At 47.1% G+C, this 13,760-nt stretch overlaps 1 protein-coding gene across 2 annotated transcripts in view; it reads left to right on the forward strand.

Annotated features, from left to right (window-relative positions):
* The first annotated feature begins 549 nt into the window (after positions 1-549).
* Positions 550-13,760, forward strand: part of SYT16 (synaptotagmin 16) — a 215,869-nt gene continuing 202,658 nt past the window's right edge. For both annotated transcript variants that reach the window (XM_036010811.1, XM_036010816.1), the window contains exon 1: positions 550-616. In XM_036010811.1, coding sequence (XP_035866704.1) covers positions 604-616 — 13 coding nt within the window. In that variant the 5' untranslated portion in view covers positions 550-603. The remainder of the gene's footprint in view (positions 617-13,760) is intronic.

Consider the following 13,760-nt stretch of genomic DNA (forward strand, 5'->3'; position numbering starts at 1 on the left):
TAGGATGGTGTGTTGGGTAGGTTTCCCTAAAGTTCCCCCATGCTGGAGGATTAATGTCCGGCACCTGGCCCAGGGTTGCCTTCCACTCTCAACTTTTTCACGTTTTGCTCCTTACAGCTGGGGCTGAGCACTGACTAGTGCGTCCCAAGCCACAGGTAGGAAGCTGGAGGCAAGAATTTCCAGGTGGAAACTGGAAATGGTGACAGGAAAACTAGAATGTAATCGTGAATAGAGTGGGAAAGGTAGCCTGGAGAGGTGACCCTGGTGTGGCCAGGAGCGTTCCCAAGTGGCTGCAGTCACTGTATTGGGGGAGGGGTGGTAAGGGGTGCGGATGCTGCTAGGCAGGGTTGGGGTGGGTCAGCTGCCAGGCTCCGGCAGCTCAGCCAGCTCTGCCCGCGGAGATGAGCTCCCAGGGCCCCGGCGGGGCGGTGGTGGGGAGGCAGCGGCGGGGCGCGGGGCGGCGCGGCGGGGGCGCGCGGCGGGAGGGGCTGTGCGCGGCGCGGCCCCCGAGCGCGCGGGGCCTGGCGAGGAGCGCGCGCCTGGCTGGGCTTCGCGCAGGGTCCCCCAGCCGCCGGCGGCCGCTCCGCAGCCCCTAGCCGAACCATGGCGACTGACAGTAAGTGCGCTCATGCTGTGGAGGCCCCGGGTGGGAGGCCGCAGGGACCAGGGGTGGGAAGTTCTCCTCTTTGCGACGCCTGTCTTTATGTCGGGCTCGCGGGACCAGTGGCTGGGGTCTCCCTTCGCCCCCGGACGGGCCCCTGCTTCTCTGCCCATCACCCTTTGCTTCCAGGCAGGACTTGAGAGGTTCAGGTGGTCTTGGCAGCCAGTTCCGGAGGGATGTGGCAGAAGGGTGTGCGCCGCGCAGAGATGGAGGGGACGCTGCGATGCAGTGGGGCAAAGGGGCCTGCCATCGCAGCCCTTTGGGGACATTGCCCTCAGGCCCAGAGCCAGTCCTTGGGGAGTCCTGCCACCAAGGCGCCACTGGCTCTTGGAGCTGTGAGTTCAAGGTTCGCCTCGAGTTCTGGGTTGGGTTTACAGGCTTGTCTTCTGGGGATAAGGGTACCCGGACTGCCGGGCCATAGGGCGGCCCTGTGGCCCTACTTGGGCCATGTTCCCAGCGGGCAGCTGAGGGCTGGCCAAAGACCGCATCTGGTCACTATGGGCAGTGAATGTGATTAGCGTGTGGACATGTCAGGTTAAAGCTACTGAATGGAAGTGTTGGAAGGCGTTGAGTTGGCCTGTTTTTGGCATCTTGGCACCACCGCTTTACTGGCTCAGTGCTTTTGGAAATGGAGTCACGTCTATGAAAGCCGGCTAAGTTAGATGTGTGGGAAGCTAAATATTAGTATTATATTACACATATATTATATGTATTAGTGGGGTCTCAAAGGGAGATCAGAGTAGAACTACTAGTCACACCTGCTGCATGCCCAGAATGTGCAATAGAAGGTGCTCTGTTCAAAGCCCATAGTACATATACTAGAAACTCACTGAATGAATGGATGGTGTACTGATTCGAGATACCCTTCGGCAGGCATTTTTGAGAAGTGAGAAGGTGGGGGTCAACAAAGAGGGGGTCAACATTTCTGCAATAATTTATTGTTATTTTTCTCTTAAACCATTTATTATCCCAGCCAAGAACACAGCTTTGGTATGGTGCAGAAAGCATGGATTTTTATAGCTACGCAGACCCGTATTTTAAACCTCCAAAATACACTAGAAGCCAGGACAGCGCTGTTATGTCTCTTGCACAGTGATGGGTGCACAGCTGGCCCTCGGTGAGGGGCGGCTGCCTTCCCTTACCTCTCTGCCATCATCTTGCTTGTGTGCAGACACCAACACGTTCTCCCCCTTCCCAAATCAAACACATGCAGATCGTTTGTTTACAATAAACTCAGCTGATCTGGACTAAGTCCCCCATGTTCTCTGCTCATTTGTAAAGGGTGTAGTCTGGCTCAACTTTTTTTTTTTTTTTTTTGTGGTCCAGAAAAAGAAAGAATGGATTTAAGCTTTTATTGACAAAGTAAGACTCAGTGAAGAGGAAGATAATTAGATTTGGCCTATTCCTGTATTTCTTAAGAAAAACAAAGGCAAAGGGGTTTGACATATTTATAGGCTTGACACAGTGGGACAGTAGCCTATTATTCATTTACTTGTATTTTTGGTAAAGGTGATACATTAGATTCCTAGAAAAAAGTTGTTCATGCTCTTTACCAGTTTATCTAGACAATTGTTTCTTCTGCTTCCTTACATGGTATATTCAACTGTACCGAAGAAACAAAATTCATGCCATTGCTTTTGTTTATGGAAAAAAATGATGGTGATACTCAACCAGCTTAGCTCTTGAGTTAATTTTTAGGCTCAATCTTAATTGTGTTCATTCTCAGCTGGGATGGAGCTGGAACTCTGAAAGGTTTCCAGAGTGTAGGGGTAATTAGTTCACTTTTGCTCTTATTCAGAAGTAACTATGGGTCCCTACTATAGAAATGAGGGGAAGGGACATAATCTCAGCCAGCGTCTTGGAAAATTCTCCACAAATCCTGACCATGTTTGCGCCTCAAAGCCCCACAGTCCCCAGTGGGGAGATGCCTCCGAAACTCCAGAGCGCAGGGCCCCTCCCCCACACGGAGTCCTTTGGTTAGCTCCGGTTCTCAGCCTGGCTGCACATTAGAATCAATTCAAGACCTTCAAAAATATGCTGGATTTAGTTTTTCTTAAAGGTAGTAAGTCTCAGATTTTAATGTGTATTACAGTCACCTAGAGTTTGTTAAAAACAGATTGCCTGCCCTGACTGGTGTGGCTCAGACTGATGGGCATTGTACCGCAAACGGAAAAGTCGCGGGTTTGATTCCCTGGTCAGGGCACATACGTGCCTGGGCTACAGGCCAGGCTCCCTGTTAGGGACGTAGGAGAGGCAACTGATCAATGTTTCTCTGCCACATTGATGTTTCTCTCCCTCACTTTCTCTTCCCCTTCCCCTCACTCTGAAAATAAATAAATAAAATCTTTAAAAACATATATATTGCCAGGTCCTACCCCCAGAGTCTCTGATTCAGTAAGTCTGGGATATAGCCTGAGAATTCCACTCCTGACAAAGTTCCAGGCGCTAACGAAGCTGCCGGACCCGATCTCCTCCGTCTTCCCTTTGCAGTGAGGGAATGACAGGGGAGAGGTGGGTAGGATCACGGGCGGCAGTCCTGTCCAGCCACCCTGCGTGGAGTACACGGCCTCGTTAAGATATATCACACCTGGGCACGGTATTGCCTCGGGCTGGAACTGACAGCCTTCTCCATTTTAAGGAATTTCTCTTGAGAGGAAAATTGAATTGGTTCTAAGCCAGGCAAAGTCTGAATCCTCTTCTCCAGTCACTTTTGGAAGGAATCCAGAAGGACCTTCTTCACGAATGTGGAGTGTAAATGTATACAAAATGCAAAGGTGTTTTAAAAAACGTTTGCCTGGGAACTTACAACGTTCACAGAAAAGAATGCCGTCAATAGAAAGTAAATGTCCTTGTGTGGGAACAGCAGGCTGCTCCAGGGCGGAGGAATCGGAGCCCCTCCACTTTGCCTCGGTGAGCTATGAAATGGGACTTTGACATCCTCAAACTAAATTCCCCTCGAGCGATTTGGATTTTTATTTGGATAAATAAGGCTTATGAGATCTTTAAAATGTTAAAAATGGGGAGAAATTATAATAGAAAACAGACAAGAGACTAATAGGAAAAAACCCCGTTTGCACAAACAGCTGGTTTACTATACAGAGTGGTGGTACTTGAGTATCTGAACTATGCTTCTTGACTTCCTCTGTGATGGCGTTCCAGATATTTTGTGCTTCCAGATCAGAGTGAAGTATTTTTCTCCCATTTATGTCATTTGCTGCATTATTAATGCTTCTCCTTAGGAGTCTTTATTGTTGAACTCATTGTAGTTTGTTGATGAGAAGAATTTCTCAGCAACAGCCAGACACGTTTGGGCAGTGTTGGAAATAATGTAGCTGTATTACGTCCTAGAAATCTCGTGCAGTTCTTTGGTGGGTGGGTCTTGGGGGCTGTTGTTGATGAACAATTGGCATCATAAGTGAAACATCTGGTCCCTATCTGGTTACTCCTGGCTTGCTGGTTGGTCTGATGTCACTTGGCCTGGTCCATCCACAAACTGATTGTTGCTGGCCCCCAGGTAACTCCCACCAGTGGCTGTTCTGTTCCCTCTCATCTATTTACTGGTCAGTGGCCTGAAGTTTCCTTTCCCCCTCTCTTGCCTACTCCGCCAGCAGTTTCTACTGTGTGCTTATTGCTGGAGGATGGATGGAAGAGAGAGCAGGGGAGGGAAAATCAAGTTTAGACCCCAAGCAGATAAAAGTGATGAACCTCTCCCAGCTAGTTGAGATGCTCAGGATGTAGGATGATTAGGATTGAAAAGGAAATTGCTTGACTTTGATTGGAAATGGACTCAAATTCTCGAGTAAAATTTATTTTCAATCATAATTATTAAAAAGTATACGAGTGATGCCACCTAGAAGTTTGAAAATTCCTATTTTGCACCCATCATAGTAATAGTTGATTCAAGCAAGTATCATCTGTGAATGCTAAACTATTTTGTGAAAACCTGAAGACAGTCAGAATATTTACATCCTTGGAGACGTTCCCCACAGGTCACTTATTAATTGCAAAGGGGGAAATGGTAATTTTACAGTACAGAATCCTGGGGTACGCCAGCTGAACCACACAAAGTCACCAGGAATGGGGCCAGCTGATGTCCTGTGCTTCCTGATACGAAGCACTGAGGACACAATGCCACTTGTGCCAAAAATGTATAACCTTGTCCTAAGTAGGAGGAAGTGTCGACAATCCCAAGTTGAGGAACATGGCACCAGAGTGAGTGCCTGAGAGATGGCGGTGGCGTCGCTCCCGGCTGAAGCAGACTAGCAGGGGCGAGTGCCACGAAGAACAAACAGGATAGCGATAATGGGTGGGATTTGAATGCGGATCGGATATTGAAGCCTTGCAATAATGTTAATTCCCCACATGTGCTATTTTTATTGCAGTTTGGAGGGGAGTATCTTTCTTCTTCGGGGAAACTGAGGAATTTAGGGGTAAGAAGACACGATGTCTGCAACTAAATCTCGTGTTTAGGGAAAAATGTATGTATAAATGTGCGCCTCCATATGTATATGTGTGTTACACGAGGAAGAACAGGTAAAGAAAATGTGGCAAATTTTAACATTTGGTGAATCTAGGAGTTCTTTGTATTGTCCATGCAATTCTTTTGTAAATTTGAAAAAATGACAGCCCTTGGATACCGATGCGTAATTCTAGTCATTGTGGTCTCATTCTGTTGAGTTTACTTTCTGAAAGAAATAATGTTGGAAGACTCCTAAGTCTGGTTTGAGATGACAACATCAGCCAAACTGCTCATTGCAGAAAATTTCGTATACCGACAAAAGAAGAGAGAATAGTGTAATAAACCCCGACGTACTCAGGTTACCCAGGTTTGACAATTAACGTTTTTGCTAGTCTCAGAGCCTCTCTCTCTCACTTTTCTTGGGAGGAGGTATTCTCAAAGCAAATGTAAGGCATCATATTACTACAACCATCCCTTTTCCTTTTTTTGTTTTCTTTTCCCCCTCTTTTTTGTTATTAGTGTTACAGAACAGCAACCGGAGTTCTGAGAAGCCCACGCGTGATCTGAGGCGCTGGGCTGTGCGCGGTTTCCGGTTTGCCGGGCTGGCGGAGCCTGGGTGATGGCAACCGGTGCAGAGGCAGGGTTCGGAAAACCTGCTTGTTCTGGCTTTGTTTTCCAAACTCCTCCTCCTGTTATTAAACCGAGGATAAAATTCTTGAAAAAAAAAAAAACCAACACACATACCTATGAGGTTGTAAACAGTAACCTGGACTGATTTACTTATTAGATGTTACCCTAATAAAACATTCTGAAAGTCAGAATGACTAATTCCATCCTGTTGAGTCGAATCCCACATGTTTTCATTTCAGGCTGGAGCCTTTGATGGATGAAGCCCAGCGAAGCCTTTTCTTGACTCAGTTGATTTTCGGTTTTGTGATGAAATTGGGCCAGATCTCCCGGGAGCAATAGACCTCCTCCCAGATGTGGTAGATTTGGATGACATTTGTCCTTCTGGGCCACTTGGCTGTCATTTAGTAATTAACTACAATTACTTAGCCTTATGGATTGATAAAAAGATGCCCATTGTGCCATTTAAGAATGATTATCCGTATGTTAAAATGACAGTAAAAATCACTGACAGCTCTTTCTAATCAATTAGGGAAGTATCGGAAGCACATATTGCAAATAAAATTCTTATGTGCAGCATCATTCTCCCTTTAAGGGGTTATGCACATCTGATTTGGGTGATTTACACTGAGGCACAGATATCATCCTTTTACAATAGATTTTCTTTCTTTTTCTTCTTTTATAATGCCTATTTATTTATTTATTTATTTATAGAGAGAGGGGAAGTGAAGGAAAAAGAGAGGGAGAGAAACATCAATGTGTGGTTGCCTCTCACATGGCCCTGCACCAGGGACCTGACCCGCAACCCAGGCATGTGCCCTGACTGGGAATTGAACTGGCGACCCTTTGGTTCACAGCCCACACTCAAGCCATTGAGCCGCACCAGCCAGGGCTACAATAGATTTTTTTGTTGCCAATGTACAATATTTGTGAGAGTTCTAATTTTAGGGCAGCAATAAATCACATTTTATAGTTTGATTTATAATGCAACAAAGGCTAAGAGACATGAAAATATTTTTCTCACCCCATGTAAAAATTCCCCTTGCTTATATACTAGTACATTTACGTGCTGCTTTAAATATAATCTCCTTCCAACCACAATTAGGTTTCCAGTCAACTTAACTCAATAGAGATATCCAAAGACTGATGAACTCAGTGTGGGATGGTGGAAGAAAGCACAGGCTGCATTTCAGAGGTGCCCAAGTTCTGGACTCTGGCTCGGCCACTCACATGCTGGATGACCTCGGGTAAACTCCTCAACTTCCCGGAGGCTTTGGTTATTCCACAGGTGGCAAACACAAAGTCCACAGGCCGAATCCGGCCCTGCACCTTGTTTCTACCCGGTGGCAATGCCAAGCTCTTGCTTAACTGTTAAGGAGCAATTATATTCATACAGTCCTCAAATTACATTTGGCCCTTTGAAGGCAATGGCAAGGCTGACGTGGCCCCCAGTGAAAATGAGTTTGACACCTCTGGCTTATTCCATGCTGACCTGCAAGAGTTACGTGAGGTGGTGAGCATAGTAGACATTAAGTTAACACCTGTCTCCTCATCCCTACAAGGTCCTTCCCATAGTGTGTGTCTAATACTATAAGAACCATCTGACTTGTAGAGATGGGGCCCCAGTCATTGATTCTACTTTTCTCTGTGAAAAATATAAAATTAGGACCAAATGACCTGTTTAACAAGGTAAGACTCTAGGGATGAGGATCTAGGTGAAATCACCCAAGGGTACAAAACTCAGATTTTAAATAGAAGCAGTCATCATGATGTACTCTTTCCCAGTGCTTATTGCTGTGCCCAGGTGTGTACAGGGTGTGCTCTTTCCCAGTGCTCATTGCTGTGCCCAGGTGTGTGGAGAGTGTGTGCTCTTTCCCAGTGCTCATTGCTGTGCCCAGGTGTGTGCAGGGTGTGCTCTTTCCCTGTGCTTATTGCTGTGCCCAGGTGTGTGCAGGGTGTGCTCTTTCCCTGTGCTTATTGCTGTGCCCAGGTGTGTGCAGGGTGTGCTCTTTCCCTGTGCTTATTGCTGTGCCCAGGTGTGTGCAGGGTGTGCAGTGAGCACACGAGCCTATGGTGCACCTGCACACATACGATTTTTAATAACTGAGGGAGATTTCAGTGGCGGGCTCTCAGAGGGCCTACCACAGCCACCTCTTTCATTGAAGATCCAGGGGGGATTCTGGGACCCCTCTGCCGACTTGCTCTTGGTGAGCTCTTTGGGCTTTGCAGGCCTCCCCTCTCCTGGGCATGACCGACGTGGCTGTAGCTCTGGGTAGATGTTGCTTCAGGGTGCCTCCCCAGACTTTAATGCCCCCTGGCTCTGAAGTCTTACAAAAGCCTGTCTAACGGTGTTAATGAACCTGAGGAAATTGCTGCTTATCCTATCACTGAGCTTCAAAAAGGCTTAATCTTCTAAGTAATGTCCACGTATAATGGCCCCATCTGCCTGGTGTCCGATAGCCTTGAACTTGGCCGTTCAGGTTCTGAGAGGAGCCTTTGTCTGTCTCAGTCATGCCCTGGGAGGCCCACCCAGCACCTATCTTTTAAAAAAAATTTAGTTATTTATTGATTTTAGAGAGAGAAGGGGGGATAGAGAGAGTGTGTGTGTGTGTGTGAGAGAGAGTGAGAGAGTGTGTGTGTGTGTGTGAGACAGAGAGAGAGAGAGAGAGGGTCAGATAGACAAACATGGAGAAACATTGATGTGAGAGAGAAACATCAGTTGGTTGACTCCCGCACGTGCCCTGAATGAGGATTGAACCTGCCATTTAGGTACGTGCCCTGACGGGGAATTAAACCTGCAACCTTTTTGTGTACAGGATGATGCTCCAACTAAGGGTTAAATTTTTAAAAATTTATTGATGACAGAGAGAGGGAGTGGGGGAGGGCGGGGAAGAGAGAGAAAGCGAAAGAAAGACTTGTTTTCTCACTTATTCATGTATTCACTGGTTGCTTCCTGTGTGTTCCCTGACCAGGGATTGAAAACCTTCAGTCTTGGGGGGTCAGGATGATGCTCTAACCAACTGAGCTACCTGGCCAGGGCCCCAATGCCCGTCTTGACAGTCACTGTTTCCCTTGCCTCCCGGCTCATGCTCTGATTCTCCTATCCGTCAATCTGTGTTTTCCTTCCGTTTCACTATTCCTTTCAGTTTTGGCTTAGACACACTGGCTCTGTCAGTCTTGGGTTCTAGAGTTGCCAGCAGCGGGGCTGCCTTCAACCAGCCCTCTCCTGTCCCTCCACAGGGAGGAGGGAGCAGACAGACCCTCGGCCCTCACCATCCTGTCCTCAGGCTTTTGAGAGGTGCATTGTAATGTCTTTCCTTAATAGTCCATTAACATAAAATTGATTGTTAGATTTAGTAGTGATAATTATGGTCATAATTATAGTTTATGGTTACTTTTTACTTGTACTCCCCTGTATTTGTTAGCTATTGCTGCCTAGCAAATTACCACAAACCTAGAGGCTTTTTAAAAAAGCCTTTATTTATTTATTTTTAGACAGAGGGGAAGGGAGGGAGAAGGAGAGGGAAACATCAGTGTGTGGTTGCTTCTCATGTGCACCCCAACTGGGGACCTGGCCCATAACCCAGGCATGTGCCCTGACTGGGAATCAAACCAGCAACCCTGTGGTTCACAGGCCAGCACTCAATCCACTGAGCCATATCAGCCAGGGCTCTGAGAGGCTTTTAACAACACACATTTGTCACTCACAGCTCTGGAAGCCAGGAGTCTGGGCAGGGCCTCTTGGAGTCAGGAGTCTGCAAGGCCTTCAGCCAAGTTAAGGTGACAGCCAGGGCTAGGTTCTCCTCCGAAGGCCTGAGGCTTGACTGAGGAAGAAGGGCTCAGGGCTTTGCAGGCCGCTGAGGAACTGCTTTTTTGCTGGCTGCTGGCTGGAGGCTGCCCTCAGGTCCTGCCTACACGAGCTTCCCCCACAGGGCCTTTTCCTCCTTCAAAGCTAGCAAGGGGCAGAGTGCCCTAGCAGGACTGGTATTAAAATCCTATGTGATAGAATCATGGAACTGAGATCTCATTACCTTTGCCATGTTTTATTGGTTAGGAGCAAGTTGTGGAGTCTGTTTCAAGTTCAAAGGGAGGGATGAAGTAAGAACATTACTACTAGGAGCTGGAGATGACTGGAGATGATCTTAGAGTCTGTCTGCCATACTCCCCCTGAGACTTTCAGCATCTACTTCTCCAACCAGATTTTTGTTTAAAGTATCACATCCCTCTTTAAAACTTTAGACAACATTGAGATAGTAAAGCCTGAAATGATAACTGCCTTGCTGGAAAAGAAATACTTTAAAAAAAAATTTCATTTATTTATTTTTAAAGAGGCGGGAAGGGAGGGAGAAAGAGAGGGAGAGAAATGTCGGTGTGCCAGAGAAACGTGGATAGGCTACCTCTCTCACATGCCCCCAACCAGGGACCTGGCCCACAACCCAGGCATGTGCCCTGTCTGGGAATGGAACAGGCGACCTTTTGGTTTGCGGGATCATGCCCAGCCCACTGACCCACACCAGTCAGGGCTTGGAAAAAGGAAATATCCTAATGTTAACCACAGTTGCATTGCTGGGACCCGACATACTGAGAAGCTCCCGGAGCTCAGCAGTCTGTTCAAACGGCCCGGCCCTGTGACGACCCCAGTGCAGGCCAAGTCTGAGAACCACGGGGTCAGAAGCGGCATGTGCTTGTGTGACTCAGAGGTCAGCTCAAGTTTGGTGCTCCCAATTCCTCCTTCCTACAAATTAGAGAAATCGAATTCCTGGAGCTTGATTTGTCATAGTCTCTTCTAACTCTCTGTTCCAGATTCTGAGCCTCTCCTCATCTCTGTGCTTTTCCTCTGATGAGTGCTCTTGTGTCTAAATTGCACCGACCCAGACGAGGAACTGAATCCATTTTTCTTACCTTACACCAACATGTACAATTCATTCACTTGAAGGACATTTGAGTATGTAGAAGACCACTCGATAGTTTGAGGTGATTGAAGAATGTATGTTTTAGTAACAGAAACAGCTTGAAACTGAGCGTTAGGTAGCCCATTCTAAAATCCATTAGCCATTCCTTAGCCACCCTCTCCTCATTTTCCTCTCTTCCCTCTGTGATTATCTTTTTTCTATAGAGTGATATAGAAGTTCATTCATTTCCTTGTCTCTGTAATCATCAGGGTTTTTATTGCAGACAACAGATTTTCTTCAACTGCTTTAAGAAAAAGAGATTTAGCTATAGAGTGTACCACCGCTGACAGGAATATGTGAGGCGGGGGCAGGGAAATAAGCTTGCTGGCCCCTCAGCATAGGTAGTACCGCTCTGCGTTTATTTATGTCCGTCCTTATTTCTTCCACTAGCATTTTCTACACTTATTTGAATAAATTTTCTTGTATTCAACTTAGTATTGAATTAGGTGTTTATTTTCTCACATGAATTCATGGCCGTTTTCTGGTTGCAGTCTGTGGATTTTGCCGTCTCCGCCACAGAAGGAGCGCTAACCCATCCTGACAGCAGCGAGGGGAGAGCTTTGAGGACAGTGGCTCAACGGCCTTGGGTTCAATGTTTGACATTGAGCTTGTCTTTCCTTTCTGCCTCTTTGGAGGCCTGTGAGATAGAAGGGGTTTCAAATTAAACTACGCAGGGGTAACTGTGCTAGTGAGCAGGGCCAGGCCTTGTTACAGGTATTTATCCTCCACTGAGCACAGGGCGCCGAGTCTTGAGTCATGCCTTTCACTACCGACGTCACAGGAAGGCTCTTAGAGAGCTTGCCTCTATAAAATGGGAATATGAGAATAAGCCCCTCAGCAGAAAAGTCCTCTAGAAACAGGCTCTCTAACGTGCGCCAAATGTCTCCTGGATTCTGTACAAATCCCGGATCCCAGAACAGTTAGCTGTTGAGGATGTGCTTCTGGCAGACGGAGTCACTCTGCCACCTTGTGGCCACGCTTGAGAACTGTACTTCCCCAAATGTCAGATTCCTTCTTAGAACCCGGTCTCCTGCAAAGTTGGAATAGGTCAACCTGGAGGTTTCGGCCTTTGGCTTTGTGAACCAATATCATTTGAAGAGATATGTCACAGGACATACTATGAGGAGACTTTCTAATGGGTTTAAACAGATATATTTGTGCAAGAAATTTTATCACCTGTGTAATAGTATCTTGGCATATCAGACAAAGTGTGTTTGAAATAAGGGACTGATACGCCCCAAAGCTGTTTCCAGGATGCTCTGATCCTGTAATTTCCCTGGGGATTTGCAAGGGCATTGTGTAGTCGGTATTAATTTTAGATCCCAATATTATTTTAGGTCACATGACCTTATTTTCCTACATTACATTGAATTAGTTGCCCGGCCAGAAGAAAATTCAATCTCAATCACTGCTGAGGTAGCTTGACCCACTCCATGGGCTCATGTAAGGCTCCCAGGCTAAGGCAGAGCCACAGATTCCGGGTGGGGCCCAGCCTGCTCCATCGTGACAGTCGCACAGTCTAGTATGCTGCGGCGTCAGTGCCAAGTCAGATGACCCCCTCCCCGTTCCCCAAGCTGTTCACACCGCTGATCACTCCGGGACATAGTGTCCCTCCATTGTAGGCTTTCTGAAGCACCTCCCCCCACCCCAATCCAGGCACTATGGGAATGGGGCCTGGGTTTCTGACAAGGTGCAGTCTTTCAAACTCACTCCTTTCCTCTCTTAATAAGGTCCACGTTCTTCCCCTTATGGCAGAGGCCCTCCTCTGTCTGGATGGGAACTTCCATTTATGAACCTGCAATACCCAAAAGCCATTGAAATCTCCTGTGACTCCGGCCAAGGAGTCCAGAACTCCAAATGTGCAGCTGTCCTGGGAGGGAGAAGGAAAAATGCTGATAACAGCAATAGCAGCAGGAAGAAAGGACAAATTCACATCCCAATAAATCACCCTGCTCCATTGTGTTTGGTGCCAGCCTTAGCCATGGAATGGAGGTTTGTTCATCAAGTTTGTACTGTAGGCTAAGTACAGTCCTGGCTTCTTGCAACATGAAGAGGACCCCGCAGTCACAATCACATAATGCAAATGGGGTGCTAGGTGCTAGGAGAGGGGCACACTCAGAGTGCTGAAGGAAGTGCTAATACTCCACTTGATGGGGCAGGAGGAGTTACTCCCAGATGACTTTTGAGCTGGGCCAGGCGCTAGGAGAGAGCATGTGCATGGTGTGGAAGAAGGGAGACACAGCATGCTCCAGGCAGTGGGAGCTGTGGGAGCCTGTCAGGGGTCTGGGGTCCCCACACTGCTGGGTTCCTGGCGGGATGCTTTGTGGCTCAGTGTGATGCCTGCTTAGGAATTACTTGGGGGAGTGAGTGAGTGCAGGTGAGCTCAGCTGCAGCCCAATCCCAGAGGACCTCATTTACCATACTAAGACAATTTTTATTTGTCTTTTGGGCCAGCAAGTCACAGCCTATTTGCTGTTGTGTTAGATTCCCAGGGGCTTACTTAGGGAAATGTGCCAGTCCCTCAGGTCTAACTACTCTTGTGCCTATAGCTCTCCTGCTCAAGGAACTGTATTTAATATGGAGGGAGTGTTGTGGGACATGCATGGAAGAGGGGAGGGGAGATGTGCAGGGGGAGGGAGAGGTGAGTTAGCATTTGGTGGACCACACCAAATAGGACATGATCAGGGACTGAACTCAGGCAATGCATGAGGGACATATGGGTGTAAGAGATGTTTTGACGATAGAATCCAGGGCTTTATAGATCTCAGATTAGATATGTGAGTTAAGGAGAAAGAAAAGATTATTTGGTTTTTATAGATGGTTGGATGAAAATTGTGTTCTTTGAAATAGGAGGTAAGAGAAGAAGCACATTTGGAGGTCAAGATAAGAGTAGCCCTGCCCAGCTAGCTGAGTTGATTTGAGTGTCTTCTGGATACACCAAGGTTGCAGGTTCAAATCCGTGGTCAGGGCACAACCAAGAAGCAACCAATGAATGCATAAATGAGTGGAACAACAAATTGATGTTTTTCTCTCTCTCTTTCCCCTCCCTCTTTCTCCTTTT

The sequence above is a fragment of the Phyllostomus discolor genome, chromosome 1 (assembly GCF_004126475.2).
Source record: "Phyllostomus discolor isolate MPI-MPIP mPhyDis1 chromosome 1, mPhyDis1.pri.v3, whole genome shotgun sequence".
In the NCBI taxonomy this organism is placed as follows: Eukaryota; Metazoa; Chordata; class Mammalia; order Chiroptera; family Phyllostomidae; genus Phyllostomus; species Phyllostomus discolor.